This window comes from Marmota flaviventris, chromosome 3 (genome assembly GCF_047511675.1).
Source record: "Marmota flaviventris isolate mMarFla1 chromosome 3, mMarFla1.hap1, whole genome shotgun sequence".
Classification (NCBI taxonomy): Eukaryota; Metazoa; Chordata; class Mammalia; order Rodentia; family Sciuridae; genus Marmota; species Marmota flaviventris.
In genome coordinates this window covers 4,476,654-4,496,349 of record NC_092500.1, presented here as the reverse complement: position 1 = coordinate 4,496,349, position 19,696 = coordinate 4,476,654, and the positions used below count along the sequence as shown (strand labels likewise).

The 19,696-nt window shown below is 56.1% G+C and overlaps 1 protein-coding gene across 2 annotated transcripts in view; it reads right to left on the bottom strand.

The window, feature by feature from the left end:
* Kiaa0930 (KIAA0930 ortholog) overlaps positions 1 to 19,044 on the bottom strand; it is a 39,496-nt gene extending 20,452 nt beyond the window's left edge. For both annotated transcript variants that reach the window (XM_027954576.2, XM_027954577.2), the window contains exon 1: positions 18,938 to 19,044. In XM_027954576.2, coding sequence (XP_027810377.1) covers positions 18,938 to 19,001 — 64 coding nt within the window. In that variant the 5' untranslated portion in view covers positions 19,002 to 19,044. The remainder of the gene's footprint in view (positions 1 to 18,937) is intronic.
* Positions 19,045 to 19,696: the final 652 nt, after the last annotated feature.

The window sequence follows — 19,696 nt, the reverse complement described above, 5'->3', positions numbered from 1 at the left end:
TGGACCTTTGGAAAACCCGAGGACTGGTTCTGAGGAGCACTGCTTGAGACCTCTCCCAGGCCATCTGGACCACTAACCCACAAGGTTCCAGCCAGCTGTGCTAAGGCCATCAGAAAGGACGGCCGTGTATTCAGGGGAAAACGCACCACACTCTGCTGGAGGACACTGGAGCAACAGCCAAGAGGTGTCCCCGAGAGAGCGACTCCATTGGGTCTCGACCGTCCAGAGCCACACACACACTTTCAGAGCCTCAGAAAATTGCGAATTCTTTTTAACTGGCAAATTCTAATTGAGAATATCAACTCCAAAGATAACACACACTCTCTCTCAGGTACGATTACACATTAATATCCCGGATCATAGGATATCAACATAAAGACTTTACATACAGGGGCTGGGGTTGTGGCTCAGCGGAAGAGCGCTTGCTTGGCACATGCAAGGCCCTGGGTTCGATCCTCAGCACCACAAAAAAATAAATAAAGGTATTGTGTCCAACTACAACTAAAAAATAAATATTTTTTAAAAAAATTTTATATACAGTACTAAACAGAGTCCAGAAATCTATTAAAATATATGCCAATGGCCAAACAGAATTTAGTCAGTAATACAAGGATAGCCCAATATTAGGAAAACTATTATATACATTTATATCTACTTATGACTCAAAAGAGAAATAACACATGATCATCTCACAGAGGCTGGGTCAAGACCACTCAATGAAACTCAATACCCATTGTTGATTTTTAAAAAATAGTCTGCTGGGCGTGGTGCACACCTGTGATGCCAGCAACTCCAAAGGCTGAAACAGAAGGATCACAAGTTCAAGGCCAGCCTGGACAAGTTAGCAAAGCCCTGCCTCAAAATAAAATAAAAAGCTGGGGACATAGCTCAGTGGGAAGGTACTTGCCTAACATGTGCAAGGCCTTGGGTTCCATCCCCAATATCACAAGTAAAAATACTAAGTAATAATTTAAAAATCTAAAAAGTAGCCTCCATAAAATCTGTTTATTTCTATAAACAGATACTTCCTTAAACATGATATATCTTAACTTCCAGAGTTACAAACAAATCGATCATCACAGTCCACTATTATCAGCATTGTTCTGAAGATGCTGGACATTATCATCAGGCAACAAAAACGTACTGAGAACAACAGCAACTGGGGGGAAAAGCCACGTCACTATGGACGGTGTGACGCGGTGAGCACCTGCCCTGGAGGACACAGGCGGGGAAGCTGAAAGACCAGCCGTCGATGGGAGCACCAGCACCAGGCGCAGCGTCGCCAGAACACGCAGGGAACAGAGCGCCAGAGCCAACTCTCCTGGTGGAGGGGGACGGGGGCGTTCTGTCCTTCAGAATTTGAAACAGAAGGACCTGAACAGATGAAAAGGCCCACCACATTCTCAGCCGGGAGCCCTCAAGTCACAGGGGAGCAACTCTGTCTAATTTGATCTGTCCATTTAACATGCCGAGAGAATGGCTGGTCTGGTTTGGTTTTGCGGTGCTGGGAATGGAACCTGGGCCTCGCACACGCTAGGCAGGCGCTCTACCCCTGAGAGACAGGCAGACAGTGTTCAAAGCCAGTACAGCCAGGAGAATCCAGGAGAGTTCTGTGGGGCTTCTCGTCACGTCACGACATCCTAGACAGCCAGGCTGTTACCCCAGCAACTCGCGGGCTAAGGCAGGGGGATCGCAGGCTCGAAGCCAGCCTCAGCAACTTAGCAAGACCCTGTCTCAAAGGAGAAAATAAAAAAGGAGAGAACAGGCCGGAGAGCTGTGGAGGAGGGGCTGGAGGCAGAGGCAGCCTTGCACCTGGAGCTGGTGCTCCGTTTCCAGCCTCAGCCGGTGAGGTTTGGCTGGTAAGTTTCCCCTCCTCTAAGTCTTACAGGGTGAGTCCTGCACTTGCAACTTCAAGAACCCTCACACATTTGAGGCTCACCCCAGATCCTCCCCTGGCTTCTGTCTCTGATATCAGACGCTGACCCCAGCTCCGGCGGAAACCTTCCGGTCGCCATTCTCTTGGGCAGATTTGCCAATTCACAGATCATCGTTTCTGCCACTGCTTTTCGCCCGTGGAACCCTCAGACCCGGCAAGCTGTATGGCTTCACTGATTCTGTTTTCAAATCCAAGCACGGTGCAAAAATGACACATCTCCACCCTGTCGTTACATCTGCCCCACTGTGAAAACGTGACCCAGGCCTCAGCTTGGCCTCCCCACTCGCTCCAGGCTGTGTACAGAATCACCACCTTCTGAAACCTCCCCCTCTGAATCGCCACCCACACGGCATCGGCTTCTGGCCTTTCCCCGTGGTACTTGTCAGCATCTAACACAAGAGGCATTCTACCCATTTCTTCTGTACAGGAGTCCCCAGCCTTTCCTGCAAGATCCAAACAGAAAACACCTTAGGCTCTGCAGGCACACGGGCCTATCGCAACTACAAAGTCAGCCACATGATACATAAAGGACTGCAGTGGCAGTCCCAGCTCCTCAGAAGGGAGACACCAGGCCAGCCTGAACAACTCCATGAGATTCTGTCTCTCAAAATGAAAAGCCCTGGGGACGGAGCTCACTGGTAAAATGCTCTGGGGTCAGTGCCCATACCACAAAAGAAAAAAGGGCAAGAGCTGAGACTGTCCTGGGCCACAGTGCCGAGACCGGCCACCCAAGCCAGGGCCTCGGGATGCCCGGCTGGACCTGTGGCGCGGGCCTCGGTGTTTTTCCCCGTGGGCTGTTGCACTCACTGCTGTGGGCTCAGTTCCTACAACAGGGTCTTTAGGAAACAGTAAATGTTCCTAACCTGAAGTAGTACACAAGACGGGCTGAGGGATGGAGGAAAGCACGGTGGCCAGCACACGAGTGGATAGATCCGGGCAGGACCACAGCACAGCTTTTCAGGAAGCCAAGATCAAAACTTTCAACAGGAAAGGAAAAAGGAGAAAACATGAATTTTTAATTTTTTCAGAGAAGGAAAAGCCTTTCAAAGTAGAACACAAAAGAATGGCAAATTAAAAATATGGCAAATAAAAAATAAAATTACAAATATACAACAACAAACGCACCATTATTATGCACCAATAAAAATATGAAAAAGAAAAAAAAAAAAGAACAATAAACCAAACTACATAAAAACTAGTCCCTACAGGGGAAGGAGACACATGTACCTCCACACGCCTCTGCACAGCAAGCAAAAACCAACCCCACGCTGGCAGAGAAGTGGCTCCTGAACAAGGGCCAACCTTAACACAAACGGAGTTCTGTGCACTGCATAAGAAAACAGTGGACAGTGGCCTTCACAACATGAAAAGCAGCTCACCTTCACACAGACATGTGAACTACACGATGTGTCGTCTACCTGTTGGATCTGCAAAGACAAGACTGCCTGACAGGTCTCAAGTAGGACCAGGGACATCCTGTCCTACAACGGAGACATCCACTGGTAAAACATCTATGGGGACAATGGGCACACATCAGATGCTCAGGGCTGGCTGACACTCAGTGGTGGAGCCCTTGCCCAGCGTGCATGAGGCCCTAGCTTCATGCCAGCCTCCCCCCGCCCCCGGCTGCCCTCACACACAAAAAAGTGGGGCAGACCAATATTGGAGGCCTTTAAAATTAAAGAAAAGAGTTTAAAATGACATAAACGCAAGTGATGCACCAGGCAGGCCTGGAAGGTGGGACTGGAGGCTGGAGAGAGGACGAGGGAGGCCGGAGAGCTGGGGCAGCCTGCGGGCACCTCGGGCCCCTGCAGGTCTGGCTGCCGCTGGGGCCGATACAGTCCTGACACCATGTCCTGACCGGCAAACTGGTGGTCACAGTGGTTCCCCACTCTGGGGCAGCCCAGAGTTTAAATCAGCTGATACACCAAAGCCCCCCCAACCCAGGGTAGCATTTCAGGCATCCTTAGTGTCATTGCTGCCTGTGGAGACAGAACCAGGGAGACGGGAGACTTGGTTTTCTCACTTTGAGTTTTCTTACACCTTTTGAATTCTGCGCCTTGGCACATTTACCTATTCCAAAGGTAACCAAAAGATCAAGCTGTTAGCTGCATCTAATAACCATGGAGCTAACTGGAAAACTGCTCGGGCAGTGGTGGCAGTGCATGGAACTGAGAGACTGAGGGGGGCGTGTCATAGGCCCCGTGGTTCATGTGAGTGGCAGGCCCACCTCTCTCCTGGTTCCAGATAACCTGCAGCACAGACTCACACCTTCCCTGTGCAGACGCCATGCCAAACTTCCTTCTTGATCCCACAGGTCTACACTGCAGAAGTGGGAGGCCGCCTGGGGACACAGTGGCTCCAGCTGGACCCTGAGCCCAGCGCTCCCACAGCTGCTGGCAGGGTTAGGGCTGGAGTGAGGTTGAGGAGGCTGGGCAGAAGCTCTGTCCTCCCAGAACTCCCCTGGAGCATGTTCACCACTAAGCGGTGCAGCCAGAGCAGGAGGGCAGCGCACACCTGACCCAGCCAGCGGCTCCAGGAGCGCAGCTCAGCAGAGACGCAAGTTAATGAGGCAAATGCGGGGCGGGGACAGGTCAGCATTCAAGGTCCACCTGCAGGAATGCCAGACCAGGAGAGGATAGGACAAAAAGCCCCGGAGCAAGGACGTGTGAGAACCAGAGCTGGGGGGACCCGAAGACCTCCTGGCCAGGTCTGTGGCTTGGGGAACCTGAGAGGTCTGGTGCGGTGTCTTTGTTGTGGCCTGCAAACGCCTGGGTGAAGGGCCCCTGGGAGGGCACGTGCCTGGCTGCAGACTGTTCACCTCTGGCCACCTCCCAAGGTGGGGAGTCAGCTGGTCTCTGGGGACAAGTGCAAGGCAGCCTCTGACCCTCTAGAACTTCCCCACGCTGCCATGGCCAAGCAGGATGAATAGGCCTCTGTGGCCCCTCAATGAGCCCTTCATCAGCTGTGCCTCTCCTGCTCAGGGACCCCGCCCTCCCTGTGGCACAAAAGACAAAGGAGCTGCCCACAGAGGGGCCAGGCTGGCTTGCTGAGGCCTTTGGAGGAGGAACTGGTCAGTCGGGTCCCCATGTGAGCAACCCCGAGGGCCTGGCCCAAGGGCTTTCAATGACGCAAGGAGGCAGACAGGCCTCAAAACCCTGCCCGGCTCCCCATCTTTTTTGGGAAAAAGTCCAGGCTTCTTCACCAAACTAGCCAGGCTCTCCAGACCCCCAGGTCTGCTGAGGCTGAAGCCAGCCTGGGTCCTTCTTCCCTGACCAAATGCCCAGCAGGTCTCTGTCTGGCACAGCCTTTGGGGGTCAGCTGACACTGGTGGGAGCCTTCCCACCACCCACCCCATGCCAGAATCCTCTAAGCAACTGTGCCCTGCAAGTGTGCCTTAGGCTCCCTGTCCCCAAGCGCCTGCTCCCTTGTGAGCGCCCACCCAGGGCTTCCTTGCCCCTTGTGACCTTCACTCGTCTGAAGAGGAAGCAGGCCCAGGCTTGAGTCCCCTGTGTGATGACAGGACCAGCCCATAACCTGCAGCTGCCCTCAAGGCCACATTCCAGGCCCGAGGCTGCGTCCTGCTGGCTCCAACCTGTCTGTCAGGGTCCTTTCAGCTTGCTGAACAGGGTGTCCTGGTCCCCGGCACAGGGAAGCCTGCAACAGGAAGCCAGTGGATGTGGAACAAACAAAGTTGGGACTGTAGGTTCAGGGCACTTGCGAAGCCTGACTCACTGCGGCAGGTGAGCAGCAGCCTCACTCTCAACTCCGGTGCAGCACTGTGACCGCCCTGCTGACCCATTCCCCATTGACCCATTCCTCTGTTAAGAAAACCAAGCTTGGAGGCCAGGCTACCCAGCGAGTCCCCAAGGACCTCAAGATCCCTTTCAGGTGGTAGGGCTTCTACCAGGGCAGTCATGGGCAGTCACCAATCACAGTGTCCACAGAGTGGACTCTGTACTCCCTCCTTAATAGCAGTGCCTGCAAAACCTCCTGGACACTCAGCACCACCCTGCACCCGCCACCTGGCTGCCCAGCCGGCCTGCAGCCCACGCAGCCTTTCCTGAGCACAGCTCCTGGGTCGGGTTGGAGCTCCACATCTGCCTCCCAGCCATGAGCTCGCCACCACTGCAGCCAGATCCAAATTGCTAACTGCTGCCTCTCGGATATGGCAAGTGGCTCTGAGACTGACAAGCTGCCACATGCTCTCCTGAGTCTGCCTTGGGCTGACACTGACACTCAGAGGCACCTGTCCCAGACAGAGGGCAGCAGCAAGAGCCCTGGCGGGCAGACACACACGTGCACACGGCTCCCCAACTGCCGACCAGTTGGCACTGTTCCCTTCCTCCAGGCACTACGTGGCCCGCGGGAGTCACCCGCCCAGGAAGCCCAGAGCCCACAGCCAGCTACCAGGCAGCCCAGGTAGCACAGAGGGCAGGGGGCACCCAGGCCCAGGAGCTCTGCACCTGCTGGGGAGCGCACCCACCTCCTGCACTCACCAGCTCTGGGCTAGAGCAGACTGGTCCACACGGCCATGAGCCTCGTCGCGTCCACACGTGCCCTACGCTAGCTCCTGCAGGTTCCCAGCTCCAGCTAACACGTACAGGGCTCTCCCCGTGGGATCAGAATGAGGTGTAAGAGCCCAGGGCGCCTACACAGACCCCAAGAACCAATGGGACCCTTCAGCTGTCCTACTTCGAGGTCATCTAGCCTACCCCCTCTCGGGCTCGACAGAGGCACGCAGTCCCACCTCAGCACCAGGTGGCCCTTCTCGAGCTAGCCCCTGGACCTGGGCACCTTAGTCCCTTGCTCAATCCCTGGCCCTCTGTGGAGCGACCCCCTGGAAAGGCCCCGCGAGCCCAGACCCTCTACCCCTCAGCCTCACTCCACAGCCTCCCCTGCTGGACACCAGAGGCTGGTCCTCCTCGTGCACTGGACCAAGACCAGACACACAGCAGGAAGGGCGGCCACACCTCTTCCTGGAGAAATGGACCCGTGGAGTGTGAGCCAGGCCAAAGGAACTGGGTCCCACACCCACTCTTGCTGTGGAACCCTGAACAGAGCCTCCACCCAAGTCTCACTGGCTCCGTGTGCCTGCAGGGTGACCCCCAACTCAGGGGTGCCCACAGGAAGAGGTGTGGTGTGCTGCCCACGCACCTGGGCACGGGGGAGGAGGCTCTGGGAAAGCGTTGGCTGTCTGGGGCTCAGGTGAGGATCCCGGCGCAGAGCCTCCCGCCACAGCCTGGAGGAAGGTGACCTCAGTGAGGGCCTGCTGCAGGGGGACTCCCGGAGCCGCCAGACAGCGGGAGCTGCTCCCCAGCCCCCTTCCTGGCACTGGGGCAGCCCTCTTCCCCTGGGTCTGCAAGGCGGACCTGCGGACAGTGGGGCCCGAGGCGAAGCCACAGCTCTTCACAGAAGGTGGCAGCAGGTCTCAGCTCCATGCCGTGGGCAGGCGTCCTTCCTCCCTCGTCTCCCTTGTCTCTGAACCTAGGCACGCATGTGGCACTGACCGCCTGAGCAACTGGCCCTGATTGCCAAGGGTGCTTTAAGCACATGGCACCATTTTAAGCAGTTAAGCAGGTGTCCCTGAGCCCGGGCCCGAAGCAGTGACCCATGTCAACTGCTGACACTGACAGCGTTGGCATAAGAGGATACCCAGAGCTGGGGAAAGGGCCTCCCCCACAGGCCTGCTGTCACAGGCAGCTTCTGTGGTGTCCGCGGGCTCTAGGTCTGCCCCTCACTGCCTCCTGGGGAGAGAAAGAGCAGTGATCAGTTCTACTCAGCCCAGAGAGCTGCAGTGATTTCCCCAAAGTAGCACAGCAAATGAATTTCAGACCTTTCTCTTGCCCTGCTCAGGTGGGTCCCTGTGGGAAGGCCCCACTCAAGGGCTCCTCCCAAAGACTTGACCACTCTCCCTACTAAGTGGAGCCCCTCCACCAGCCCACCGCCTGACATGCCCATGGCAGCTTCCTCTGCCCTGTGGGGCTGTCTTGGGCATCACCCACTCCACACAGGCCCACAGCCAGCACCAACCCTGCCCTGAGGGGGAGCTCAGGTGGGTGAGCAAGGAGTCCATGCCACACAAAACGGGCAGCAGGAATCCTGCAAAGAGGGCGGGAGCCAACTCCAGCAGATGTCAGGAAAAGGCCACGCCACAGGGACAGAGAAGGGTCCGTGAGGTGAGAACGAGGTCCCCTGATAGGGCAAGGACGGCAACTTCAGACATGGGACAGCAGGGCAGGGGCCTCGCGAAGCCAAGAGCCGTGTCGCTGCAGCTCCGGCAGGAAGGGTCTTGGACTTTCTGCTGTGTAGGCATTCAGAGGTCACCGAAGGTGTGAACTACAGGGGTGACAGTCAAGAGCAGCCACTGTCTGGGGACTGCGCAGGTGGGGCTGGCTGTGGCTGGGCACAGGGGAGAGGAGGGCAGCAAGCTGGGGGCCGAGCAGTGAGTCACCTTGAGCAGGCTGAGTGGGAGGAACCAGTGGATCCTTCAGGTGGGGACAGATGTCCAAAGCAGTTGGTGACAGGGTTCAGGACACATTATCCCCAATATGGCCTCCCTCACCCTCTTCCCCTGCAGCAGGCACACAACTAGGAAAGATGCTCTGACCTTCCCTGAAGCAGGTCAAAGACCCTCACCCAAGAAGTGACTCCCTAAACCCAGAGGAAAGGAACGTCCCTATCTCCACAGACACAGACAGAGAAGACCGGGCCAGGCCCTGGGGAGTCCCGGCAGTTTAGCAGCATTAGAGCACACAGACCTCTTTATCCAAGCACAGTTCTCCATGGCTGCCCACCTCCCCACCACACCTAGCAGTGAAAGTCACAGGGTCAAGCTGGGCGCAGTGGTGCACGCCTGTCGCCCCATATTCAGGAGGCTGATCAGGATTCCAAGTCCCAGGCCAGTCTCAGCAACATAGTGATCCTGTCTCAAAATTTAAAAAGTAAACAAAAAGATGGCAGTACAGCTCAGTGGTAGAGCACCCCTGGGTTCAATCTACCAAAAAAGAAAAAAGACACAGGATCACTCCATCCTTCCAGGTTTCATTTCCTTGTGAAGGCTCCATGTGTGCAGAACTTAGACTAAACTGAACTGCGTGCTCTTCTCTTGTGAATCTGCCTCGTGTTGCTGGGACCTGAGCCGCGATCTCAGGATGGGAAGAAGCAACACTGTTTGTCTCCTACATTGGCAGTGGGGGCTGGAGGCCTGGGGAGTGTCTGTGTAGGTCCTGAGACGTGGACAGGACACACTGAATAACCACCCTCTACCAACCTGTACTGCCCTCTCCGTAAGCTGCAGGCTCCTGGAGGCAGGGCCAGCTCTAACTTAGCAGTGCACCTTCAGGCTAGGGCCTTTGGACCCATGAGACAGGCAACAGTGACCAGGGACACTGAAGGAGAACGTGCAATGGGATGGGTAGAAGCCACAAAGGTGAGACAGCAGCACACAAAGATCTTGTGAGGGGGTTGTTGTAAAGGTGCCTGTGTAGCCATGTTTTAGAAAAAACTGGAAGCCACGGTCAGGGCCCCAACTCAGGACCTCCTTCTCCTAAGCCTCTGTCCCCTGTGAAGTGGGCCAGCACCCTGCACTCTGCCATGAGGACAAACGAGAGTGCAGAGAAGACAGCACTTTGTACAAGTTGGGGTTTTCCCTCTATTTATATGGGAAATCCATGCTTCACCACACACACACACACACACACACACACACACACACCACACACACACACGTTTGGTATTCTGCTTTTCTTTCTCTCTGTCCACAGCTATGTCCCAAGCAAGAAAATCACTTTGCAACAGTCGGAGCACATCCAAATGCCCGGGTTTTCATACTGACAGCATTGGAACTTCCACTACACGTCAAGGAAACAAAAACAACGCCCTCCTTTTTATGGTCACAGACATCCCTCAGGTGTACACTGGTCATTCGATGGGAGAAAAATCATTTTAAAAACTCAAGCAAGCTGGTGTTTGTCTCACATCCTGCCAGATAAAAGGTATTTTTAGAAGGAGGGGGTCCCCCAGGGTGAGTGCTGTCTCTCTTCTCCAAGCCTGGACTGCACAAAGGGTCCTCCACCAGCTGGTGCCCCAACCCTGTGAACCCAAATGAGCCCCGGGCTCCAGAACCCATGTCTGCAGGTCCTGAGGACCATCAGCGGACACCGCCCACAGTCCAGCTCCAGGAGGGGAATCCTTGAAACCTGCCTCCAGCCTGCCCCAAGGTTGCAGTGAGTTCAAGAAGCTCCACCTGTGCAGTGGGCTGCAGGAGGGAGGGGTCAAGGCAGGAACGTGGCTCGGGACACCCCTTTTGTGCCAGTCAGGGTCCCCTTGGAGCCTCCCCACATGTCCCTACTAAGGACATTCTGAGATGCTTTCCCTGCTCTCTCCAGCTCCTCCAGGACAGGCCGGAGTCCAGAGGGCATTCTGCTGCATGAGCCAAAAGGAGGAGATGAGGAGCAAGCTGCCAAGGTCACCCTGTGCCCCAGGTGGGCAAGGTCCCACCAGGCCTCCCAGGACAGGACAGTCAGGCAGGCTGGCTACTGCCTCCCCACTTGATGGGCAGAGCAATTAATCTGTACCCCACAGGAACCTGTCTTCCTACGGGCAGAGGCCTCTGGGTGTGAGGCCCACCTCTGCAGAGCATGACCTGGCCACCCACTCCTGCCAAACACTAGGGTGAGGACACTGAGGTCCATGCTGCTGGGATGCAGTCAGCTGGCCCAGGGGGATCCGTGAGCACTGGCTGGGAGTTAAGCCATGTCACTCGCTGCAGGAAGGCAGGGGTAACTGCACTGGGGGAGGTGTGACAGCGAGCTCCCTCCCTGTTATGAGCTTTGGTGTCCATCTATAAAATGAGGCAAGAGGTGGTAACTGGACAGGTCAGTGGCCACTGACTCTGGCTGATGCCCCAGTCATGAAGGGAACATGTTACCACCACAGACTCAGGGCCCCCAGAGGATCTAACTCAGGTGTCCAGGTGGGCAAAGGAGTGGGAATTCTAGTTCTAAAGTTCCTGGTCATCCTTGGCGAAGATGCCCTGACATGGGGGCAGGGAGTGTGGCCCAGACGTGGAAGCAAGAGGTACGGCACCAAGTGGGTACACCAAGGCACGCAGGCTGGCCAGGGAGCTGGGGCTCAGGCTGTAAAGTGAACCAAGCAAGCACAGTCCTGGGGTCAAGAGCAACACAGCGAGCACCCTTGGCAGGCCTAGAGGAGGGACACCTGGGGCCTTTGGGGAGATCACGTCTGGTCAGAACATGCCTGAAGAGTCTTCAAAGTCAGGTTTAAAACAGCTCTGGTGGCCCAGCTGCTGGGGCACTTGCTGTCCCTACCTCTCCAGAACCTGGGAGGACAGCCCAGCCCCTGGGATGAGCAAGACACCAGCCTCCATCCCGCAGCCTCCACCCACAGCGGGGCTTAGGGACTGGGCAGTGAACCTGGCCCTCCTCAGAAAGGTCAAGCAGCAGCACCACTCGCTCTCCTGTAAATCACGGGTAAGCGCCCACCTCCCCGGGGCTGAGCATTCACTAGGGTACGATTTACAAAGCTGCCCACTTAGTGGCCCAGAGTAAAGCTAAGAGGCGTGAGGTGTGGGAGGGGCAGCAGCCAGCCATGGAGTGCAGATGGGACGCAGGGACTGGTGGAGCCAGCCTGGCCTGTGTCAGAGGCTCAGCTCTGGACTCCCCTCTCCTTGGCTGGGAACAGAGGCCTCTGCCTGTGGAAGCAGAGGCAAGCCTAAAATCCCAGGGGCCTCCAGGGTGAGCAGACCGACCGAGCAGAGACGCCCGCCCAGGCCCCGATGCTGGGCCCCCTCAGCTCTGCCACCGTGGGGGGAGCTCATCGCTCTGTCTGCAGTCACCTTTCTTTCTGTTCTGTACCAGCTTTTGTAAACGCTTCCCCTTAGTGTGGCGCGGTGGCCACGCCTGCAATCCCAGCGACTCAGGAGGCTGAGGCAGGAGGGTCATGAGTTCAAAGCCAGCCTCAAACTTAGTGAGGCCCTTGGTAACTTAGAGTCTCAAAATAAAAAATAAAAAGGGGGGCTGGGGTTGTGGCTCAGTGGTAGAGCACTTGCCTATCATATGTGAGGCACCGGGTTTGATTTTCAGTACCACATATAAATAAATAAAGGCCCATCAACAACTAATAAAATATTTTTTAAATAAATAAATAAAAGGGCTGGGGATACGGCTCAGTGGTTAAGCACCCCTGGGTTCAATCCCCAGTACCAAAAAAATAAGCTTCTCCTTAAGTTTGGTAAACATCTGTCCACACTGTGGGGGTCAGATGTCAGCCCCCAAGAAATAGGACTCGCAGGTTACTACCATATAGAAGCCTGTCACGAACAATGAGGTCTGTCACAAGTTATTAAAACAGCAAAAAACTGGATCCAACTAAGCTTCCAACAAGACGAAACCAATTAAATAAATCATGGTACATCCGCTCCACGGTCGTGTAGTAGTTTAAATCATGTTTGGAGTTTGAACAACATGAAAATGTTTTAGGAATTTTAAGTGAAAAAGCATGATTAAGAAGTTTTCTGCACAGAATATCAAGTATTCCTAAGCAAGGCTCTGAAAAGGCTGGAGCGCAAGGCTCTGTGGGTCATTCTCCCCCCTCTTCTTTATCCAAGTTCTATAATGTAACATTTTTAATTGGAAAAAAAATGGCTTTGGGTTTTAAAGACTTTTTTAAAATTTTTGTTTAGTTATCAATGGACTTTTATTTCATTTATTTTTTTAAGTGATGCTGAGAAATGAACCAGTCCCTCACACACGCTATGCAGGCACTCTACCAGGAAGCCACAACCCAGCCCTAAAAACTTTTTAAGGATAGTCGGCTTGGAGCACTTCCTCAGCCTCCTGCTCAGTGGATGCGCCAAAGCCTGCACTGCCCGGTGACAGGGGCAGGGTCCACCCGCCCTGCCAGAAGGCGGAAGGCCCAAAGGGGAAACGCACCCAGGCAGAGCAGCACAGCACTCTCCCAGGATGGGTGAGGCCGACACAGACTGCAGAGATGTCCTGTGGCTGTGGCCCTGCCTTTTTAGAGTGCAAGGCCCAGAGTCCTCGGGTCCTGAAGGACACAGAGTCTCTGCCTCAGGAGAGCCTCCTGGGCTGCACCAGCCCCAGGAATGGAGAAGCCGCAACCCAAGGCCTTAAAATAGACCCAGGAACCGAAAGGGGCCCTGCTCCCACTCCCAACAGCCACACTTCCTCCCCACCATGCTGGCCCCCAACCAGCTGCAACTGCCTCAGGGCTGGGGCCACTAGAGGCCCAAGAGACCCAGGGAGCCCATCCCCGTGATGGCCAAGCAGTCTGGACTTTGGTTCTGTGTGCAGGCACTGGGCCAGATGCGCTGATCCTGGACAGCGACAGCCACAGCTGCAAACTGCATCTGGCTGCCGGGGCCAGGCTGAGCGCCTGTGCCTGCCACAGCTCACTTGCCACCTGCCACTTCCCTATGCATCCCATGTCCCTAGACGGAGGTCCAAAGGCTGTTGTGCTTGTTCAGGACCCCAGCATTCCCTTCCACCATGGCTCCAGCTGAATCCCCAGACCCACACTTGTGCCCAGCTACCAAGGACACACAGGGCTTGTCCCAATTCAAAGGGGTTCTTGGGGCCCAGCACATGGTGGGTACAGCCAGGACAGTGCTCCTCGGAAGGTAGCCCCCATTTCCTACAGCCTATTCCATGAGACCTCTCCAGGTCACACCTGACAGGCCTTGACTAGAATCCCAGATCTGCCGCCCCCCAGCACGGTGACCTTGAAGAGTTACTTTCCTCTTAAAGCTCAGCTTCCTCACCTGTCAGATGGGGGTAATGACACTGCCTACCTCCACAGGAGTAGGACTTAAGGACAGCTGCAGGTTCAGGGAAGCTGGCCCATGGCAGGCAGTCTGTGCTGACGGCTGGCCCACTAGTCACACCTGCAAAATTCCGAGACCAGGCACACAGGGCCCCACCCAGTCTAACTGCTCAGGGACCCCTCCAGCCACCTAAGCCACCGGAGCCTCTGCTCCTATATCAGGCAGGTCTCACCCAGCCTCAGCCCTGCTCCAAGGTTCTGCCTCCTGGGGCCACAGCCCCTATTCAGGGACCCTCCAGCTGGCTGGGAGCTCACGCTCTACTGGCCCTTCCATGATCCTCCGCAGCCAGGCAGCCCATCAGTGGCTGGGCAGCTGGCACTCAGAGGACAGGAAAGGGCAGCCTGCAGCTCTGTGCAGCGCCCAGCACTTTCTACCCTTGTGACTGGGGGCACAGTACAGCCCCTCCCAAGCTATGTTCTGTCGGGACAAAGAGTATAATGAGACCTGCCTCAGAAACTAATTCCAAGTATAAAGAATGAACACAGGGGCTGGGGATGTGGCTCAAGTGGTAACGTGCTCGCCTGGCATGCATGAGGCACTGGGTTCCATCTTCAGCACCACATGAAAATACAATAAAGATATTGTGTCCACCTAAAAAAAAAATATATATATATATGGGAAAAAAAAAGAATGAACACAGCCAGGGGCTGGGGCTGTAGCTCAATGGCAGAGCGCTTGCCTGGCCTGTGTGAGGCACTAAGTTCAATCCTCAGCACCATATACAAATAAAATAAAGGCAATCTGTCCATCTACGACTATGAAAAAATTAAAAAAAAAAAAAAAGAATGAACTCAGCCGGGCGCAGTGGCCCACCCCTGTAATCGCAGCAGCTCGGAAGGCTGAGACAGGAGGATCACAAGTTCAAAGCCAGCCTCAGCAACATCAAGCTGCTAAGCAACTCAGTGAGGCCCTGTCTCTAAATAAAATACAAAATAGGGCTGGGGATGTGGCTCAGTGGTTGAGAGCCCCTGCATTCAATCCCCAGTAACCCCCCCACCAAAAAAAACCAAAAGGTGGATTTTCTGGCTAGGCTTGGTGGTGCATGCTATAATCCCAGCAACTGGGGGGGCAAAGACAGGATGACTGAATCCCCATCTCTAAGTAAAAAAATACAAAGAGCTGGGGATGTGGCTCAGTGGTTAAGTGCCCCTGAGTTCAATCCCCAGTACCAAAAAAAAAGAATAAACACAAAACACTCCTTTGCTGGGAGCAGTGGTGCACACCAGTAATCCCAGCGACTGAGACAGAGTCAGCAGCTGAGACAGGAGGATTCCAAATATAAGGACAGTCTAGGCAACTTAGTAAGGCCTTCAGCAAGTTAGCAAGATCCTCTCCCCAAAAAATAAAAAGACTGGAAATATAGCTCAGTGGTAAAGCATGCTGGGTTCAATCCCCAATATTAAAAACAAACAAGCAACAAACCAAAATACCCCACTCCTTAGACCTGCAGCACTCTAGAAGAGGTGAGGACCCTATGCCACCTGACAGAGGTGAGCCCCAAACGCCAGGCATAGATGGCTCCAACAGTCCCAGCCTCTCAGGACTCACACCCAGCCAGGTCCAGAGCGCACACTGCCTGGTGTGCTTGGGCTGCTGTTCAGAGCCCAGGAGGAGGCCCACGTCCTGGGAGAAGAGGCAGGATCTGTCCACCTTTGGTTCAGATGTCTGCACTGCACACCTGAGCACTGAACCACAGGATCAGTCCCACTCAGAGACCCTGAAGCCCTACAGAAGCACCTCAGCCACCAGCGGGGCTCATTTTTCACCCAGAACTAAAAGTTTGCTGTGGAAGCAACATCAAAATCCTGCTGGGCGTGGCCATGGCCCTGGCTGTTTCCAGCGGGGTTTTTACTTCAGTAGCAGCCACCTGTACACCTGGTTTCTCTCCCCAGAGACTGTGCCCTCTCACCAAGCAGGGACCCGGGTCAGCCCCACCTGGCACAAAGCAAGTGCTCAAGAAAGACTTCTGCCAGAGGCCACCATAATGAGAGTCACGTCAGCCAGTAGCTACACAGTGCCTTTCATCCTAAGAGCCAGCAGTGACCTGGCGTGGGGACCTGTAGCTTTGTTCCATCTCACAGACACTGACTCAGAGATGACAGCAGCTCCACCAGAGACTTCCTGGACACCTTCAAACAGCCTCAGAGGCCACAACCAGCTCTGAGTGACCAAAGCTTTCATTAAACCCCACCACCAAAATCTGGGCGATTTGGGCCAGGGTTGCGGCTCAGTGGCAGAGCATCTGCCTGGCACATGTAAGGCACTAGGTTCAACCCTCAGCACCACACAAAAATAAGTAAATAAAGGCACTGGGTCCATGTACAACTCAAACTGTTTTGTTTTTTTTTTTTAATCTGGGAGATTTAAATTCATTCGAGCAGGCCAGAGGTACACCTCAGCAGCAGAGCATGTGCTTTGCATGGGTGAAGCCCTGCGTTCAATCCCAGGACCACAAAGAATGAGTACATCCATTCATAAATCTAACAGGTTGTCACAGCTGTAAAGAGAGGATAAGGAAATGCAGTCCAAAGGAAAAGAACAGAAACAGAATTTTAAAATCACAAGAACAAAACCATAATCCTGAACCCACAGGTGAGAGGCTGAAGGAGCACCAGGGTGCACGTGCAGCGCTCAGGTGTTGTGGGTTCCCATGTTCCAGGTGACGGGACCAACATCAGGCCCTGCTCTGCTTTGGGCATATGTCCCTGGTAAGCTCTCTTCTCTAGGAACATCAAATTTCTCAGATGAAACTTAAAAGAGGTGGACCCTCCCAGAGTCCCGACTCTACCTCCTGGTCATCCACACCCTTCCTTTGCCAGTTCAAAAGTCCTCGCGTTTGTTCTCTAGGTGTTTATCGGGCACTCGCTCTGTCCATGCCTCATGTTAAGCACTGATAAGACTCACACTGCCCTCAAGGAGCTCACTTGCTCTTCTCCGGGGGCAGTACCACAGTCCCTTACAATGCCACAGTTGTTATGACACACACGACACCTCGGCTTCCTGACCGTCCAGCACAGAGAATGAGCAGCAGCAGAGCAGGAGTGTCTGCCGGGTCCAGGAAGGTCCCAGCAGCAGCTTGGAGCTGAGACCTAAAGGAAGACGGGGGCCGCTCGGGAGGCAAACGAGCAGGGACAGCTGTCTGTGCCAACAGCACACAAAAAAGCCCAGGGGTGAGAGCGCCAGGGACTGAGCTCAGGAGCTGGTAACGGGAGTGCCCACGTGAGGGAGCTGGAGTGGGGTGCAGGGAGGGGAGACGGCGAGGTAAAGGTGAGAGCTGTAAGCACAGCAGGCCTGGCTGGGGACGTGGGGTGGGAGGAGGCTGTGGGATTAGACTAGCCAGGGGTCAGTCAGCTGTGCCACTTCCTCACTGCTGTCCTTGGGAAGGCTACTCATGGGTGACACGGAGCTTGTATTTCCACTTGGCCAAGGCATTGAGTAGTGTATCAGGATGAAACTGTCGGAACACGCACAAAGCACCTGCACATACCAACAGCCTCGTAAATGCTGGGTGCCATCACTGCTGTTCTTGAGGGATAGTACTGCAGGCTCCTTGGGGACAGGGAACATCTAAGAGGGGAGAGATGCTCACAGTCAAGGCGACGGTGGGCAGTGCTTTAAGTGGGGAGGGGCTGCTTGGAGTGGCTGAGCCTGCAGGGCTGAGGGCCTACAGCAGATGGTCTTCAGACCCCTCCTAGTTCAGACATTCTGTGCCAGGTGACAGGTGGGTCTGCCAGGCTGACCACACAGTAGGTGCTCAGGGAATGTTTGCTGAATGAATTAATAAGGATCTTCCCATATCTGGACACCTTTTCTGAGACAAAACCATTGAAACCTGTTCTTGTCCGTCCCCACTTCAGAAGCCACCCCCACTACACCGGTCCCTATCGAGAAGAGCACTCACACTTGACAGACTGGGCTGGGACCTGCTCCCTGAGAAGCTAAGCCTGGTGCTAAGCCTGCCTCCCACAAAAAGCCTTCACAGGATTCCTCGCAGCCTCCAGGGCGTGGCCTGCTGAGGCCCCTGCTGCTGCTGACCTCAGTGGGGAGGCATCCCCTCCTGGGGTCTGAGAAAGGTGAACCAATAGGGCACTGGTACAATGCGAAAGGCTACTGTCCCCTCAGAAATCCCCAGCCCAGGCAGGGGTGGGGTGAGGGGCTGCTGACAATGTGGAATGAAGTCATTCCTTGCCTGGAGAGGGAGGGGTCTTTTCATGGAGAAAATGACAAACCAAGACTACAGGGGAGGGGGCTCCTTCCGGCTTGGGGGTGGGGGGGCGCAATCCATCAGTATGGATTACCTCACACCCAGCCAGGCCAGCAGACCCCACCCACACCTGCAGTCCCAGGCCCTTTTTCAAACAATAAGAGGCATCCCCACCCACACCACCTGGCAGATGCATGACTAGGGTTCTTAGAACAGATCCACCTAGAGAGGCAGCAATCCCCCATCTGCGAGCCAAGCCAGTGGGTTCAGGGAGCAGAGGCCAACAGGTCCCTGGCAGAGTGGCTGGAGGAGAGGGCCAGGCAGGTACAGACAAAGACTCAGCAAGCCAGAGACATGGCCCTCCATGTGAGCTGAGGACGTACAGCTAAGGGTCTCCCCAAATCTCACTCCCTGCAGCAGCACTGAAGCCCCCAGGACGGCTTCCTGGAGAAGGAAGGCCACTTGCAGAACCACCAAGAGGAAGAATAGAGATGGGACAGACATACGAATGGACAGAGGGAGACATCAAATGACCTGGGAAGCAGAAAAAGAAGGGGGACACAAAAGTGCAGAGCACTCAAGGTACCAAAAACCGAGCTGGAGACACAGGGACACAGGAAAGACCCAGATGCAGGGAAGGAGAGCAGATTGGGACACCCAGAAACACCGAGATGGACACGAAGAGACAGACACGCAGAGACACTGAGATGGACTTGCAGAGGCACACTGACACGGAGATGGACACGCAGAAAAGGACACACGGGGCGGACAAGCAGGGACCCAGGTGCAGACACACGGAGGTGGACAGCAAGGAGGCGGACAGCAGGAACGCGGCCCGCAGAGCCGCGCGGAGGCGCACCGGGCGACGCTCGCGACCCCGCCGGCCCCCGGCCTCGCCCGCCGGCCCCAGCCGGCCCCGCCGCCCACTCACCGAGGCCGCAGACCTCGCGGCGCAGGCTCAGGCGGCCGCGCTCCTCCGCTATGGCGCGCAGCATGTGCTGCAGCGAGCGCTCCTCGGCCTCGGCGCCGCCCGCAGGCTCCGGGGACGCGGCGGCGGCGGCGGGGAGGGCGGGCGGCCCGGCCCGGAGCCCCGCGGGCGGCGCCGAGGCACAGGCCCGGCCCGGCGGCCGCGCGGAGGCCATGCCGGGCCCCGGCTCATCGCCCGCGCCGCGCCCGCGGGGGCCCCCGGCGCGCCCCGCCGCCCCCGCCCCGACGCCGCCCGCCGCGAGCACCAGTGAAGCCACAATCCGCCTTTGTGCGCGTCGCCGTCGCCGTCCCCGCCGCCCGCCGAGCCCTCAGAGGCGAGCGCACTGCGCGCCGCCACCGCCGCGCGCCCCCGCCCCCGCCGCCTTGGCCCCGCCCAGAACCGCCTCCGGGCCCCTGGCCCCGCCCCCGCTGCCAGAGCGCCTGCCCCCGCCCACCCCGCGGCCGCCTGCTCCACCTGGCGCGCCCAGAGCCGCGTGGCTCCAGCCGTGCGCGGGGTCCCGCACCACATCGCAGCCTCGGGCCTCGTGTCCCGCGCTGCCTGTCCCCTTCCCTCGGGGCCCACCTCCTCCAGGCCCTGCTCCGGGGTCCGGACGCCCCTCCTCCGCCGCCCCGCGCGACGTTGGCATTCTGTCACCGCCCTTTCCTTGCCCTCCCCCTCCACCAAGCCGCCTGGGCTGATGTCTTCCGGGAACCTTCCGCCTGG